The sequence below is a fragment of the Columba livia genome, chromosome 2 (assembly GCF_036013475.1).
Source record: "Columba livia isolate bColLiv1 breed racing homer chromosome 2, bColLiv1.pat.W.v2, whole genome shotgun sequence".
Classification (NCBI taxonomy): Eukaryota; Metazoa; Chordata; class Aves; order Columbiformes; family Columbidae; genus Columba; species Columba livia.
This window is the reverse complement of record NC_088603.1, coordinates 161202811-161216515: the sequence shown is the minus strand read 5'-3', so window position 1 is coordinate 161216515 and position 13705 is coordinate 161202811. Positions and strand designations below refer to the sequence as shown.

General features: G+C 48.8%; 1 protein-coding gene across 2 annotated transcripts in view; it reads left to right on the top strand.

Annotated features, from left to right (window-relative positions):
• Positions 1-13705, top strand: part of ZC3H3 (zinc finger CCCH-type containing 3) — a 206961-nt gene that overhangs the window by 135779 nt on the left and 57477 nt on the right. Inside the window, exons 5-6 of one of the 2 annotated variants that reach the window (XM_065054611.1) lie at positions 2190-2383; positions 5204-5275. In XM_065054611.1, the coding sequence (XP_064910683.1) occupies positions 2190-2383; positions 5204-5275 (266 nt within the window). The remainder of the gene's footprint in view (positions 1-2189; positions 2384-5203; positions 5276-13705) is intronic. The other variant, XM_065054612.1, reaches the window with a different exon arrangement.

Sequence of the window (13705 nt, the reverse complement as noted above, 5' to 3'; positions counted from 1 at the left end):
TCTCCTGCCCCTCTGCTGTGCCCTGGGGAGACCACACCTGGAATATTGTGTCCAGTTGTGGCCCCTCAGTTCCAGCAGGACAGGGAACTGCTGGAGAGAGTCCAGCGCAGCCACCAAGATGCTGGAGGGAGTGGAGCATCTCCCGTGTGAGGAAAGGCTGAGGGAGCTGGGGCTCTGGAGCTGGACAAGAGGAGACTGAGGGGGGACTCATTCATGGTTACAGATATGTAAAGGTTGTGTGTCAGGAGGATGGAGCCAGGCTCTTCTTGGTGACAACCAATGGCAGGAGAAGGGGTAATGGGTTCAAACTGGAACACAAAAGGTTCCACTTAAATTTGAGGAAAAACTTGTTGGGGGTGAGGGTGGCAGAGCCTGGCCCAGGCTGCCCAGGGAAGTTGTGGAGTCTCCTCTGCAGACATTCCAACCCGCCTGGACACCTTCCTGTGTAACCTCATCTGGGTGTTCCTGCTCCATAGGGGGATTGCACTGGATGAGCTTTCCAGGTCCCTTCCAACCCCTGACATTCTGGGATTCTGTGATTCCCTCCGCAAAAATGAAAGAAATACAGGCAGCAATTCTCCGAGCTCGGTAGCCAGTGGCAACAGCCCGATGAAATGAATCGGCTGTCACGCTAAGCGCTTGGAAATGTAACGATTACATTTTACAATTCTCTTGTCTATTTTTTTCTTCGCAGCACATGTTCATTTAAAGGTAATGCTCTCCGGGGTTTGCATTCTGCTGATAGGATAGCGGGGTCTTAATTTACAGATATTCTCCAGTAATGCGCGGTTTATATACGTTCTGCTAATAGCATTATGAGCATAGTTTGGACTAATACAAAATTAGAGCTCTAATTTGCATAAACAAATTACTGTTTGGATTAGCGCTAAATGGGGAAGACAACTGATATTTGAGGAGATTTGATTTGGCTGCAACGGCTCTTGTTTGTATAATGGCATCGAAACGAAAATGAGCCGGGTGGGAGGGAGGTGGGATGGGGTAGGAGATACCAGGTCACGAAGTGGAGGGGGTTTTGGTGGCACCTGAGCCCCTCTGGGACATATTTATGTCACTTCAGAACTTATTGATGCTTCAGAATTACCTTATGGGCAACACTAATGGGATCTGTTGTCATCTAGCTGCCGCGTTACGGGGTTTGTGGATTTAGGGGAGAGATGGGGAGGTGGAGAATGGTCCCCAACGTTGCCTGCTTGACCCCGCTTGGGTCCCAGGTGATGGATGGGGGATGGCAATTTATCCCAGTCAGGGATGTAGCAAAAAGCTTTCAAGAGCCAGATTTGGGGGGAGGAATAATATCAGTCTTGGCATGGAGGGTGTTGGTCTCTTCTCCTAAGGAACAAGTGCCAGGATGAGTGGAAAGGGCCTCAAGTTGCACCAAGGGAGGCTGATGTTTGATCTTGGGAACAATTTCTTCTCCAAAGGGCTGTGGGGCATTGGAACAGGATGGTGGAGTCACTATCCCTGGAGGGGATGAACAGACATGGAGATGAGGTTCTCAGGGAACCTTCTTTGGTGCCAGTGTTGGGTTAACGGTTGGACTCGATCTTGAGCATCTCTTCCAGCCAAAATGATGCTATGAAACTTGAGTACAGAATAATAATAGTGACGGTACCAAAAATCTCAAAGCTTGCAGAGCTCCATAAAACGTGGCTCAGCTCAAGCGAGGTCCCACGTTGCGGAATCCCTCGTGGGATTCCATCCACATTTCTTTCGCTGGTTGCTGCTGCGGTCGGAGCTGCCAGCCAAGGGTGTGAGATGGAGCATCAGCCTTGGCTGCGTGGGCTGGATCATGTTTTGGAGGCAGCAGGTTAAGAAGCATCGGGGTCAGTCACAAATATCTGCGGATTTTAGGGAAAAGCCCCTTTGCCGTGACCTAGCAGGCTATGGTTGGGTGGGGACCTGACCTTCAACACATTTTCTTCTCCTGCAGCATTTCTGTGGGTAATTGCGGAATATAAATGGCTTTTTGTTGCATGGGGGAAGCAGTACCTTGAAGGTTGTTTTAATTTTGGTGTACATCACGAGGGATCAGAACCTGCAAGAGCATCGCTGGTTCCTCCCTGTGTCACCTCCAACCTCTGGCAGCTGAGGATTTGCTCATGAAGCAGGAGTGCCTTGTGTTATCTTCCTTAATTTGGGCTTAACTTGACTTCATTGTTTCCTTGCAGGTCCCCGTTATTAAACCAAATGCGCCCATCGCTTCAAGGAGGCAAATCCCAGCATATGCAACAGAGATGGAGGAGCAAAGGCTATCGCTGCATCGGCGGCGTCATGTACCAAGTGTCGGCGAATAAACTCTCCAAAACATCCAGTACCCCTGGCCGGGGCAGAGACCTGAGTGCCAAGAGCCCTGGAAGAGCAGGTGAGCAGCAAGAATTTGTGCTGATTTGTGTCCGAAATCCGTCACTGAGGTTGGATTTTAGCCGCTTATTCATGTAACTCATCCTTGGGTCTCACAGGAGCCCAGACACAAAGGTGATGGGCATCCCAGTTGTGCCAAAACTCATCCCCAGCTGTAGGGAGAATAATGTAAAAGAAATGAAAGGTTTAAGAAAATTGAGGTTTTTGTGAACTTGGGTTTAGTTCAAGCTTGTAGAGACGCGCCGTTAAGCTTGTTTCTTTTTTAAACCTGAGCAAAGTCTTGGGTGGCTTCAAACGGCACCGCAAGGTTAAAAGTATTTTGAGATGCTCATCAAATTACATTCAATATCAACCTAAAAAAAGGCTGGGAGGATCATTCTGCAGATAACTACGGAACAGGTGTTTTGATGCAGTTACTGGCTTTACATTTAAATTCAATTAAATTTGTAGTTTCACAGAATCCTAGAATGTCAGGGGCCGGAAGGGACCTGGAAAGCTCATCCAGTGCAATCCCCCCGGAGCAGGAACACCCAGATGAGGTTACACAGGAAGGTGTCCAGGCGGGTTGGAATGTCTGCAGAGAAGGAGACTCCACAACCCCCTGGGCAGCCTGGGCCAGGCTCTGCCACCCTCACTGGGAACATGTTTCTTCTCAAATTTAAGTGGAACCTCCTGTGTTCCAGTTTGCACACATTGCCTCTTGTCCTATCATTGGTTGTCACCGAGAAGAGCCTGGCTCCATCCTCCTGACACTCCCACTTTATATATCTGTAAACATTAATGAGTCACCCCTCAGTCTCCTCTTGTCCAGCTCCAGAGCCCCAGCTCCCTCAGCCTTTCCTCACACGGGAGATGCTCCACTCCCTTCAGCATCTTGGTGGCTGCGCTGGACTCTCTCCAGCAGTCCCCTGTCCTTGTGGAACTGAGGGGCCACAACTGGACACAATATTCCAGGTGTGGTCTCCCCAGGGCAGAGCAGAGGGGCAGGAGAACCTCTCTGACCTACTGACCACCCCCTTCTAATCCACCCCAGGTACCATTGGCTTCCTGGCCACAAGGGCCCAGTGCTGGCTCATGGTCACCCTGCTGTCCCCAGGACCCCCAGGTCCCTTTCCCCTACGCTGCTCTCTAACAGGTCATTTCCCAACTTATACTGGAACCTGGGGTTGTTCCTGCCCAGATTCAAGACTCTACACTTTCCCTTGTTATATTTCATTAAATATTTCCCCGCCCAACTCTCCAGCCTGTCCAGGTTTAGCTCGTCTTACACCTGAAGCCTCAAGTGTGGCTCTTTGGCAATACCAGGTTTTTAACTGTGCTTCAAGTTTTTTGTTTTAATTTTCTACTTGGGGTCAAATATTTTTGCTCCATAACTGCTTTATTGATGCATTTTGGGGACAGTTAAGCTGGCAAAGGCAAAGCCAATGCCTTTTGTGCTATTGTTTTTCTTTGCTGGAAGGATGAAGGGTGCAGAGACAAGTATTTTCGTGGATGATGCTATAAAATGAGGCAATTTAGTGCGAAAGTCATTTTATATGTGATGGGCAAGTGGATGAAAAGATGCAATAAATAGCACGGTGTCATTGAGAGGTTCTGAAACCACCGGCACCCCAATTCACGTTAGTGTTACGGGGCAGTTTTAAACCCCCAAAAAACAGGATTAGGGAGAGACGGATCTTTGTGCAGGTACAAAAATGCCATCAGCAGGAATTCTGAGCAGCTCCGGGAAGTTTGAAAAGCAGGATCAAAATTTGGAGCAAACAGCAACATCTTAATAAAGAGGAAAATCACTCCTCTCGATGGAAAGTGGTCGTGGAGAGAAAATGGGGAGGGAAATGAGGGGCAGGTAGGAAAGAACTGGTTGGTGATGATAAATCCTTAATGGGGGGTGAGTAGGAAAGCAGAGGTTTAGCTTAAACCTCAGATTTGCTGCCTCGGCACCTGGGGACAGGAAATAAAGACGCCTTACAGATGATGCCAGAGATGAAGATGCTGCGGTGGCCGAGGGGGCGCGGAGCCGACGGAGCGTCGCCTTCAGGTAATCTCCCTTCTGAGACCATTAAAGAGACACTCGGTAGCGATTTGGGGACAGTTTGCTGGGTTTTTTTGTGCAACTCAGCTCTGCTCAGGACAGATTTCCAGTGGTTGACTCGCCCGTAACGTCCTCCTTACTGCTGGCTCTGCAAGTAGGTCCGTGCGCGCTCGGGAGCGTGAGTCCATATGGCTTGTTTTGAACTCTGCGATCCTACCTGTGAGCTGTTAATTCCTTGGCTTCAGCGCTACGTCTGGGCAAGGAGACGTGGAAAAGAAAGGCCGTAAAGCAAGTGCAGGGGTTTGTAGACCAAGTAAATCCCGGTGTCAGCAATGTCAGATTTTTTTTCCAAGAGCTTTGCTAATGGCAATGGGATTTTCTAAAGTGGCTGAATCAGCTGCACAAACCCACCTCGAGGGTGGTTCTGCCCTAAGTATTATCCCCGGGTGCTGAAGCCATCACTGAAGGCAGGAAACGTCTTGCTGGAGTGCAAGAAAAAGGGGTGAAACCTCCAAAATGTGGGCAGAGATGGAGCAGATCTGGTTTTGAAACCACGTTTCAGGGCAGAGTTGGACCTTGGGAAGGGTCCAGTTGAGAAGCGATGGCCAAAAGGACTGGAAAAGTTGAGAACTTGGGTCTGTGCCATCCGAAGAGGGGGAGATCATCGCATCGTATAATCATTATGGTTGGAAGAGACCTTCAAGATCATCAAGTCCAACTGTTAACCCAACACTAGCACTAAACTGTGTCCCTAAGAACCTCATCTCTGCGTCTTTTAAACCCCTCCAGATGGAGATACCACAGGTCTCCAAGTTCATGAAGAGCTGCCAAGCAAAGGAAGGATGTCTTCTCCATGGCCAGGTAGAACAAACAAAAAATAATGGACATAAACTGTTGCAGGAAATGTTCAGGAAGGGCTTTTGAATGATAAGGATTGTGAAGTGCTGGAGTAACTTGAGTTGACTCTGAAATCTCCGTTATTGGATATTTTTTAAAGAACAAGTCTTTGGGGAGGACTCAGGTTGAGCAGGTCCTACCTTGCACCAAGAAGACGGACTTAAATTGCTGCTTAATTTCCATTTTGAGCATTGCTGGCTTTAATTTAGGTGCTAGGAGATGATGGGACAATTTAACTGTTTTGTAGGCAGCTTTTCCTGTGCCATATTTAATATACTTTTTCCAGACTGTATTGTTTTTATTTATCTAAGCACAAGAAAGTCTCTAAACCTGTCTGGTGGCCGGGAAAGAGCAAAGTCTTATGTAGACAACAGGGCAAAGGCTGATGGATTTAACCTGTCCATGAATTTCCACCACTGGGCTGGGACCAAGCATTGAAACACCAGCCCAGAGCGTGATTTCTGGGAGAGGGATTGAGCCAAAGGGTTGACGGGAGGATTCTTGCAAATTTGGGCACCTGCATTGCCCAGGGAGGTAGTGGACTCGCCGTCCCTGGAGGTTTTTAAACTGAGATTGGACATGGCACTTAGTGCCATGATCTAGTAAACGGACTAGAGTTGGACCAAGGGTTGGACTGGATGATCTCTGAGGTCTTTTCCAACCCAGTCAATTCTGTGATTCTGTGATTGCTCTTGGGGTTCTCCCGGAGGGGATTGTGGGTATGGGGAAGGAACAGGAACTATTTTCAAGGGATTTAGTTTGCAAAAGTGACTTAAAGCAGCTTGAAAAAGCGAAGGATTGGTAAGAGCCACGGGGTAGAGCGTGCACCAACAAGCACCCGAGTTCTGCAAATCACAGAATCACACAGAATCACAGGATGTCAGGGGTTGGAAGGGACCTGGAAAGGTCATCTAGTGCAATCCCCCCATGGAGCAGGAACACCCAGATGAGGTTACACAGGAAGGTGTCCAGGTGGGTTGGAATGTCTGCAGAGGAGACGCCACAACCTCCCTGGGCAGCCTGGGCCAGACTTAGCCACTCTCACCCCGAACAAGGTTCTTTTCATATCTAAGTGGAACCTCCTGTGTTCCAGTTTGCACCCGTTGCCCCTTGTCCTATCATTCGTTGTCACCAAGAAGAGCCTGGCTCCATCCTCCTGACACTCCCCCTTTAGATATCTGTAAACATGAATGAGCCCCCCCTCAGTCTCCTCTTGTCCAGCTCCAGAGCCCCAGCTCCCTCAGCCTTTCCTCACACGGGAGATGCTCCACTCCCTTCAGCATCTTGGTGGCTGCGCTGGACTCTCTCCAGCAGTTCCCTGTCCTGCTGGAACTGAGGGGCCACAACTGGACACAATATTCCAGGTGTGGTCTCCCCAGGGCAGAGCAGAGGGGCAGGAGAACCTCTCTGACCTACTGACCACCCCCTTCTAATCCACCCCAGGTACCATTGGCTTCCTGGCCACAAGGGCCCAGTGCTGGCTCATGGTCACCCTGCTGTCCCCAGGACACCCAGGTCCCTTTCCCCTACACTGCTCTCTAACAGGTCATTCGCCAAATCCTTTTCCCGCTCCTTATTAATCGCAGTTTTAAAATAACGAGACTTTTATGGAGATGTCCAACTGTCCTGGGGTCAGTAGGTCCGACCTGCTCGCCCCGTTGTGGCTTTATCGGCGGTGATGTGGCATGGAGGAGATGTGATCCCCCCCTCTCCTTCCCCATCGGTACCATGTCATTTAGTGACATCTCATTTGGAGAAACAGCTTTAAATAGTCCCACTCTGGGACAGAAGATCCCTTCCAGGGTTATTTTCCATAACCCTATTTTCTTTCAGGAGTTGGACTCAATGATCCTTGTGAGTCTCTTCCAATTCAGGCCATTCTATAATTCTATGAAATAATACTTTTTTAAAAGTTATTTCTTATTTTCCTGTAGGCTCCTTCCCCCGTTACGCAGTAGGTTTGTAACCATCAAGCCCCGATAACTGGTGCGTGTCAGTATTTTCACATCATCTTTCAGCTCTCGCCGCAATTCATCCTTCTTCGCAGGGATGGATTCAACAGATGCCGCCGTCTCTTGCTTTACGATAACCGGGGCTGACGGGGCGGAAAATTTGTATGTGCTCATCGGTACGAACCTCCACATGTTTATGGAACATTCCGTGTTTTCAACACTTGACAAAGTTTATTTAAAAACCCAAAGAAACCCAACTTTTCTTTTCCCTCCCAGTGGCAGATGTTGGGCGTTGGGGGTAGCAGAGAGATGGGAAACGCTCCTGGTGGTTTAGTAACTTGGAGTTTGCTTACAGTGGGTTATAATTCTGCTCTTTGCCTGAATTTCACAGAATCCCAGAATGTCAGGGGTTGGAAGGGACCTGGAAAGCTCACCCAGTGCAATTCCCCCCATGGAGCAGGAACACCCAGATGAGGTTACACAGGAAGGTGTCCAGGCGGGTTGGAAAGTCTGCAGAGAAGGAGACTCCACAACCCCCCTGGGCAGCCTGCGCCAGGCTCTGCCACCCTCACTGAGAAGAAGTTTCTTCTCAAGTTTAAGTAGAACCTTTTGTGTTCCAGTTTGCACCCATTACCCCTTGTCCTATCATTGGTTGTCACCGAGAAGAGCCTGGCTCCATCCTCGTGACACTCACCCTTTGTATATTTGTAAACATTAATAAGGTCACCCCTCAGTCTCCTCTTCTCCAAACTAAAGAGCCCCAGCTCCCTCAGCCTTTCCTCACACGGGAGATGCTCCACTCCCTTCAGCATCTTGGTGGCTGCGCTGGACTCTCTCCAGCAGTTCCCTGTCCTGCTGGAACTGAGGGGCCACAACTGGACACAATATTCCAGGTGTGGTCTCCCCAGGGCAGAGCAGAGGGGCAGGAGAACCTCTCTGACCTACTGACCACCCCCTTCTAACCCACCCCAGGTACCATTGGCTTCCTGGCCACAAGGGCCCAGTGCTGGCTCATGGTCACCCTGCTGTCCACCAGGGTTGTGTCCTGGTTTTGTTAAAAACAAGACCGGTTCTTTTTCAGTGATTTTCTTCTAGGTGGCTGTACTTTTCTGAGTTTTAGCCTGCATATTTTTCCTAGGATGCTGCACTTGGTGCTGATAAGAGACCAACGGAATGCTGAAGAAACTCGTGTTTAGATTTATTACTATGGTAGCTAAGAAAGGCTGATAAGTTTTCCCATGTTCCATTTTGAGAGGGGTGTGTTTGAGGAGGGGTGGGTGGAACAGATGACTAGAACTGACCAACAGAAATATTCCATCCCATAATCGTCATACCCCCTATATAAGAGGGTGATCACGAGGATCACTCTCTTTGACCGTGGCCGGCATCTAGAGAAGACCCTGTCTGTCTGCCTGTGATCTACAGGCCTCAGGCCCTGCATCCTGCAACTAGGTTCTGGTTTGTTGTTAAGTCCCACCCATGACTTCCAGGGCCTCCAAGTTGAAGTCTAAGTCTCTCTTCCTTTCCCCTTCTCTTTCTTATCATCTTTCCGATCTAAAGGAAGGATGGCAGGAAATGAGGGGATAACAGGGAGCGTCTGCCACGGTTTATTGCCGCCTTGCCTTAAGCCTTGACAGGTTGGTGTTTTGTCTCTTTGTGGCTCAACTACAATAAGAGACGCGATGCTGGTCGCTGCGGCTGATCTATCGGTGCCATTGCACCTGCCCTGCCAGGCGAGCGGGATGAACAATCACTTTGATGTGGGGGGTAAGTTAAAATTTCGTTGTAGGGATGCATCTCTAGCAACCCCATGTTGTATCAGGGTCAATCCTGTGGCTCCAAGCGATAAAGTAACTTAATCATCTTGCGAAGCAAGAGGAAAATCAGGGGTTTTGCCTCATCTCATCCACAACCTACTTCATTATTGGTTGTGTGACATAGGGAACATGCAGCTTTGGGACAGGGAAACCATAATTGTGAACCCAGGAAACGTTTCTAAAGGTTTTTTTCAACATTAAGAAGCTGCCTGGAGTGATTTGTGGCTTTTTAGGCATCACAGTGATCCACTGTGAGAACTGTGCGCTCGTCACACATGTGGCTCCGCTCCCAAAGGGCAAGTTCCACGTTTGTCTTCTCGACACTAAAGACTAAATATAGAAATAAAAAGACTTTTTGGTTTCCTAGCTGGCTGGTAAGCTCACATGTACCATAATTTGGCTTCTTGAGCAAGGATGGAAGAGGTTCAGAAGAAAACATCTCGCTGAAAATGCAGGACATGGACACTCGCTTGTCATCCCAGTGCAGGGTGAAGATGTAGTATCAAACATGGAAAAGCTCCTTACCCCTGGAATAACTAGGATTTCTGCAATGATATATTTTTTACATTGCAGAAGTATTAGAAAATAGGCAGCGGGATGGTGTGGAAAGCGTTCGATACATTGCAATTAATTATGCAAGTGTAATAATTGGGTTTCTTGGCTCACAACAAACTTCTCTACATTTCTTGCTACAGTTGCTGTTATTCAGACACTTGAGGAATTTCCCTGAAATTGAGGAAAGAAGTAAAAGGTCCTGGCAGCATCGCATTTCGCAAAGAGATTTGAAAGGGAAAATTAACAAGAAAAAACAAAAAACACAACCCTATACAAAATTGAAAGCAGCAGAAACCAAATGAAGGGTTGACATTGTCCAAACACCAGCCCTTACCCCAATCGAGGTCTGAAAACCAGCCCTGACCCCAATCGAGGCAGTGGTGGCTGCCGTGATAAGAGGTATTGGGGCTGGCTCTGGCCATGTTTTCCTATCATTCAGGCTGCTTTCCATGGGCAAATCCAGGTTTCAGTATAAGCTGAGGAATGACTTATTAGAGAGCAGCGTAGGGGAAAGGGACCTGGGGGTCCTGGGGACAGCAGGGTGACCATGAGCCAGCACTGGGCCCTTGTGGCCAGGAAGCCAATGGTACCTGGGGTGGGTTAGAAGGGGTGGTCAGTAGGTCAGAGAGGTTCTCCTGCCCCTCTGCTCTGCCCTGGGGAGACCACACCTGGAATATTGTGTCCAGTTGTGGCCCCTCAGTTCCAGCAGGACAGGGAACTGCTGGAGAGAGTCCAGCGCAGCCACCAAGATGCTGGAGGGAGTGGAGCATCTCCCGTGTGAGGAAAGGCTGAGGGAGCTGGGGCTCTGGAGCTGGACAAGAGGAGACTGAGGGGGGACTCATTCCTGGGGATCAATATGGAAAGGGGGAGTGTCAGGAGGATGGAGCCAGGCTCTTCTTGGTGACAACCAATGATAGGAGAAGGTGTAATGGGTTCAAACTGAAACACAGGAGGTTCCACTTAAATTTCAGAAGAAACTTCTCAGTGAGGGTGGCAGAGCCTGGCCCAGGCTGCCCAGGGAGGTTGTGAAATCTCCTTCTCTGCAGACATTCAAACCCACCTGGACACCTTCCTGTGTAACCTCCTCTGGGTGTTCCTGCTCCGGCGGGGGGATTGCACTGGATGAGCTTTCGAGGTCCCTTCCAACCCCTGACATTCTGGGATTCTGTGATCTTAACTTGCAAGACCTTCCTCGTCCTTATCTGGGTTTTACCTCCTGGGAAACACACGGGAGCCCTAGCAGTGGCTTTGAGGACACTGTAGCGTGGTTGGGCTTCACTCACTGTAGGGATGGTCGTGGGTGGCAGCCAGCCCATTGAGCAACTTCATTTTATTTATTGGTGGTTTTCCATTTTTCTCCGCAACTGTAGGGTCCAGAAGACTTGAGATGCCCAGGGTTGCTGAGCTCCCAAAGGTGGAGGTTTAAGAGGAGCTTTAAGTTCATAGAACCACAGACTAGTTTGGGTTGGGCTGTGAAGGTCCCTTCCAACCCAAACTATTCGATGATTCTATAAAACCGCTTGCAGGTCTTGGTGGACAGCAAGTAATGGTCAACATGGGGAACCAACTTGAGGTGGCGTCACCCCGCTTTGGGGTAATTCCTGCTTGGATCTGGAGTCAAACGCTTGTAGAATCATTGAATCATAGAATACTTTGGGTTGGAAAGGACCTTTGAAGGCCATCTAGTCCAACCGCTTCCATGAGCAGGGACATCTTCACCAGATCAGGTTGCTCAGAGCCCCGTCCAGCCTGGCCTGGGATGTCTCCAGGGATGGTTCAACCACCACCTCTCTGGCCAACCTGGGCCAGGCTCTCACCACCCTCATGATAACAAATTTCTTCTATATATCTATTCCAAATCTCCTGTCTTTTAGTTTAAAACCGTCACACTTTATCCTGTTGCAACAGGCCCTGCTAAAAGTTCTCCTGAGATGCCAGCGTGCATCTCCCAATACATCCATGACAGTGGCTCTGACTGCAGAGGAGCAAATTATTTCTGAACACGTGGTTGAGTTCAACCCTTCAGGCCCCGGAGTCTTTCCCTGTGTTCATCCTACTGGGTAACATCCCCTTCTGCCTCAGTTTCCCCATCCTGCTGCGATAGCATCTTAGTGCAAAGCTGGAGAGATGGAAGCTGTGAGTTCCTGGAGCATTGCGCTGGAGATGGATGAAGTTGATTCCAGATGCAGTGGGAGAACTCCACGCTCGGTGAAAGGAGGAGGTAGAAAACCATGGCGCTGGAAGAAAGTGCACTCTCTGCTCCTTGTTTACCAACTGATTTTAGAAGAGCTGAACGCTGCAGAAATGCACTTTTTTGTGTTTGCAAGAATGATAAAGCGCTCAGCACCTCTGCCAGGCTGGCTGATGGTTCGCGTGAATGTTGCTCCGTGCTTTAAGGCACTTGGTTTTTTAAAACAAGAAGGGAAGTTTAAGACTGGACACCTTGAATGTGTTGGGAGTGAGTTGGTGGAGGAGAGGTCAACCCATGCACCAAGGCGTGAGAACAGCAAAAACTGGAGTGTTGCGTCCTCAGGTTTCAGCTGGTTTGGGTGTCGCTTGGGCTGGAACCCATTTGTGCTCAGCACCTTTGAGCTGAATTCCTCGAATGTGGACTTGTTCAATCCCTTACTTGTCTTGATCTTAATCCTTTGGCTCCTTTTGAGCTCAGTCTCTTGTTTTGGGGATTGCTCATTCCCTTGGCCCCATCATACTCAATCCCTTGGCCCCATCATACTCAACCTCTTGACCCCATCATACTTAACCTCTTGACTCCATCATACTCAATCCCTTGGCCCCATCATACTCAACCTCTTGACCCCATCATACTCAGTCCCTTGACCCCATCATACTCAGTCCCTTGACCCCATCATACTCAACCTCTTGACCCCATCATACTCAACCTCTTGGCCCCATCATACTCAAACTCTTGGCCCCATCATACTCAACCTCTTGACCCCATCATACTCAATCCGTTGGCCCCATCATACTCAACCTCTTGGCCCCATCATACTTCAATCCCTTGGCCCCATCATACTCAACCTCTTGACCCCATCATACTCAATCCCTTGGCCCCATCATACTCAACCTCTTGACCCCATCATACTCAATCCCTTGGTTTGGGGATTGCTTAATCCCTCAAAATCTCTAATCTCAGTCCCTTGGCTTTAAGATTGCTCAATATCTTGGACCCTTCAATCTCAATCTCTTTATTTTGGGATTCCTCAATCCTTTGCCCCTTTTGAGCTCAATCCCATGGTTTTGGGATTGCTCAGTCCCTTGCCTCTTTTGAGTTTAATTCCTTGACCCCTTTTGATCTTAATCCCTTGTCTTTGGGATTACAGAATCCTCTGGCCCCTTTAATCTTAATCTCTTGGTTTCAGGATTGCTCAATCCCTTGACCCTTTAATTCTCAATCCCTTTGTTTTGGGATTGCTCAATCCCTTAACTCTCTTGAGCTCAGTCCCTTGGCCCCTTTTGAGCTCAGTCTCTGGATTCTGGGATTGCCTAATCCTTGGGCCCCTTCACACACAATCCCATCGCTGTGGGATTGCTCAGTCCCTTACCCCTTTTGATCTTAATCCCTTGACCCTTTTTGAGTGCAATCTCTTGTTTTTAGGAGTGCTCAATATTTTGGCCTCTTCAGTCTCAATCCCTTAATTTTGGGATTGCTCAATCCCTTACCCCTCTTATGCTCAGTCCTTTGGCCCCTTTTGAGCTCAGTCCCTTGTCTTCGGGATTGTTCAATCCCTCAACCCCTTTAATCTCAATCCCTTGGATTTTGGATTATTCAGTATCTTGACCCCTTCAATCTCCATCCCTTCATTTTGGGATTGCTCAATCCTTTACTCCTTTTGAGATCAATCCCATGGTTTTGGGATTGCTCAATCCCTTACCTCTCTTGAGTTTAGTTCCTTGACCGCTTTTGAGAGCAACCCTTTGTTTTGGGGATTGCAGATTCCATTGGCCCATTCAATCCATTGCCTTTGGGATTACTCAATCCTTTACCCCTTTAGAGCTCAGTCCCTTGTTTTTGGGATTGCTCAATCCCTTGGCCCCTTCATGCTCAATCC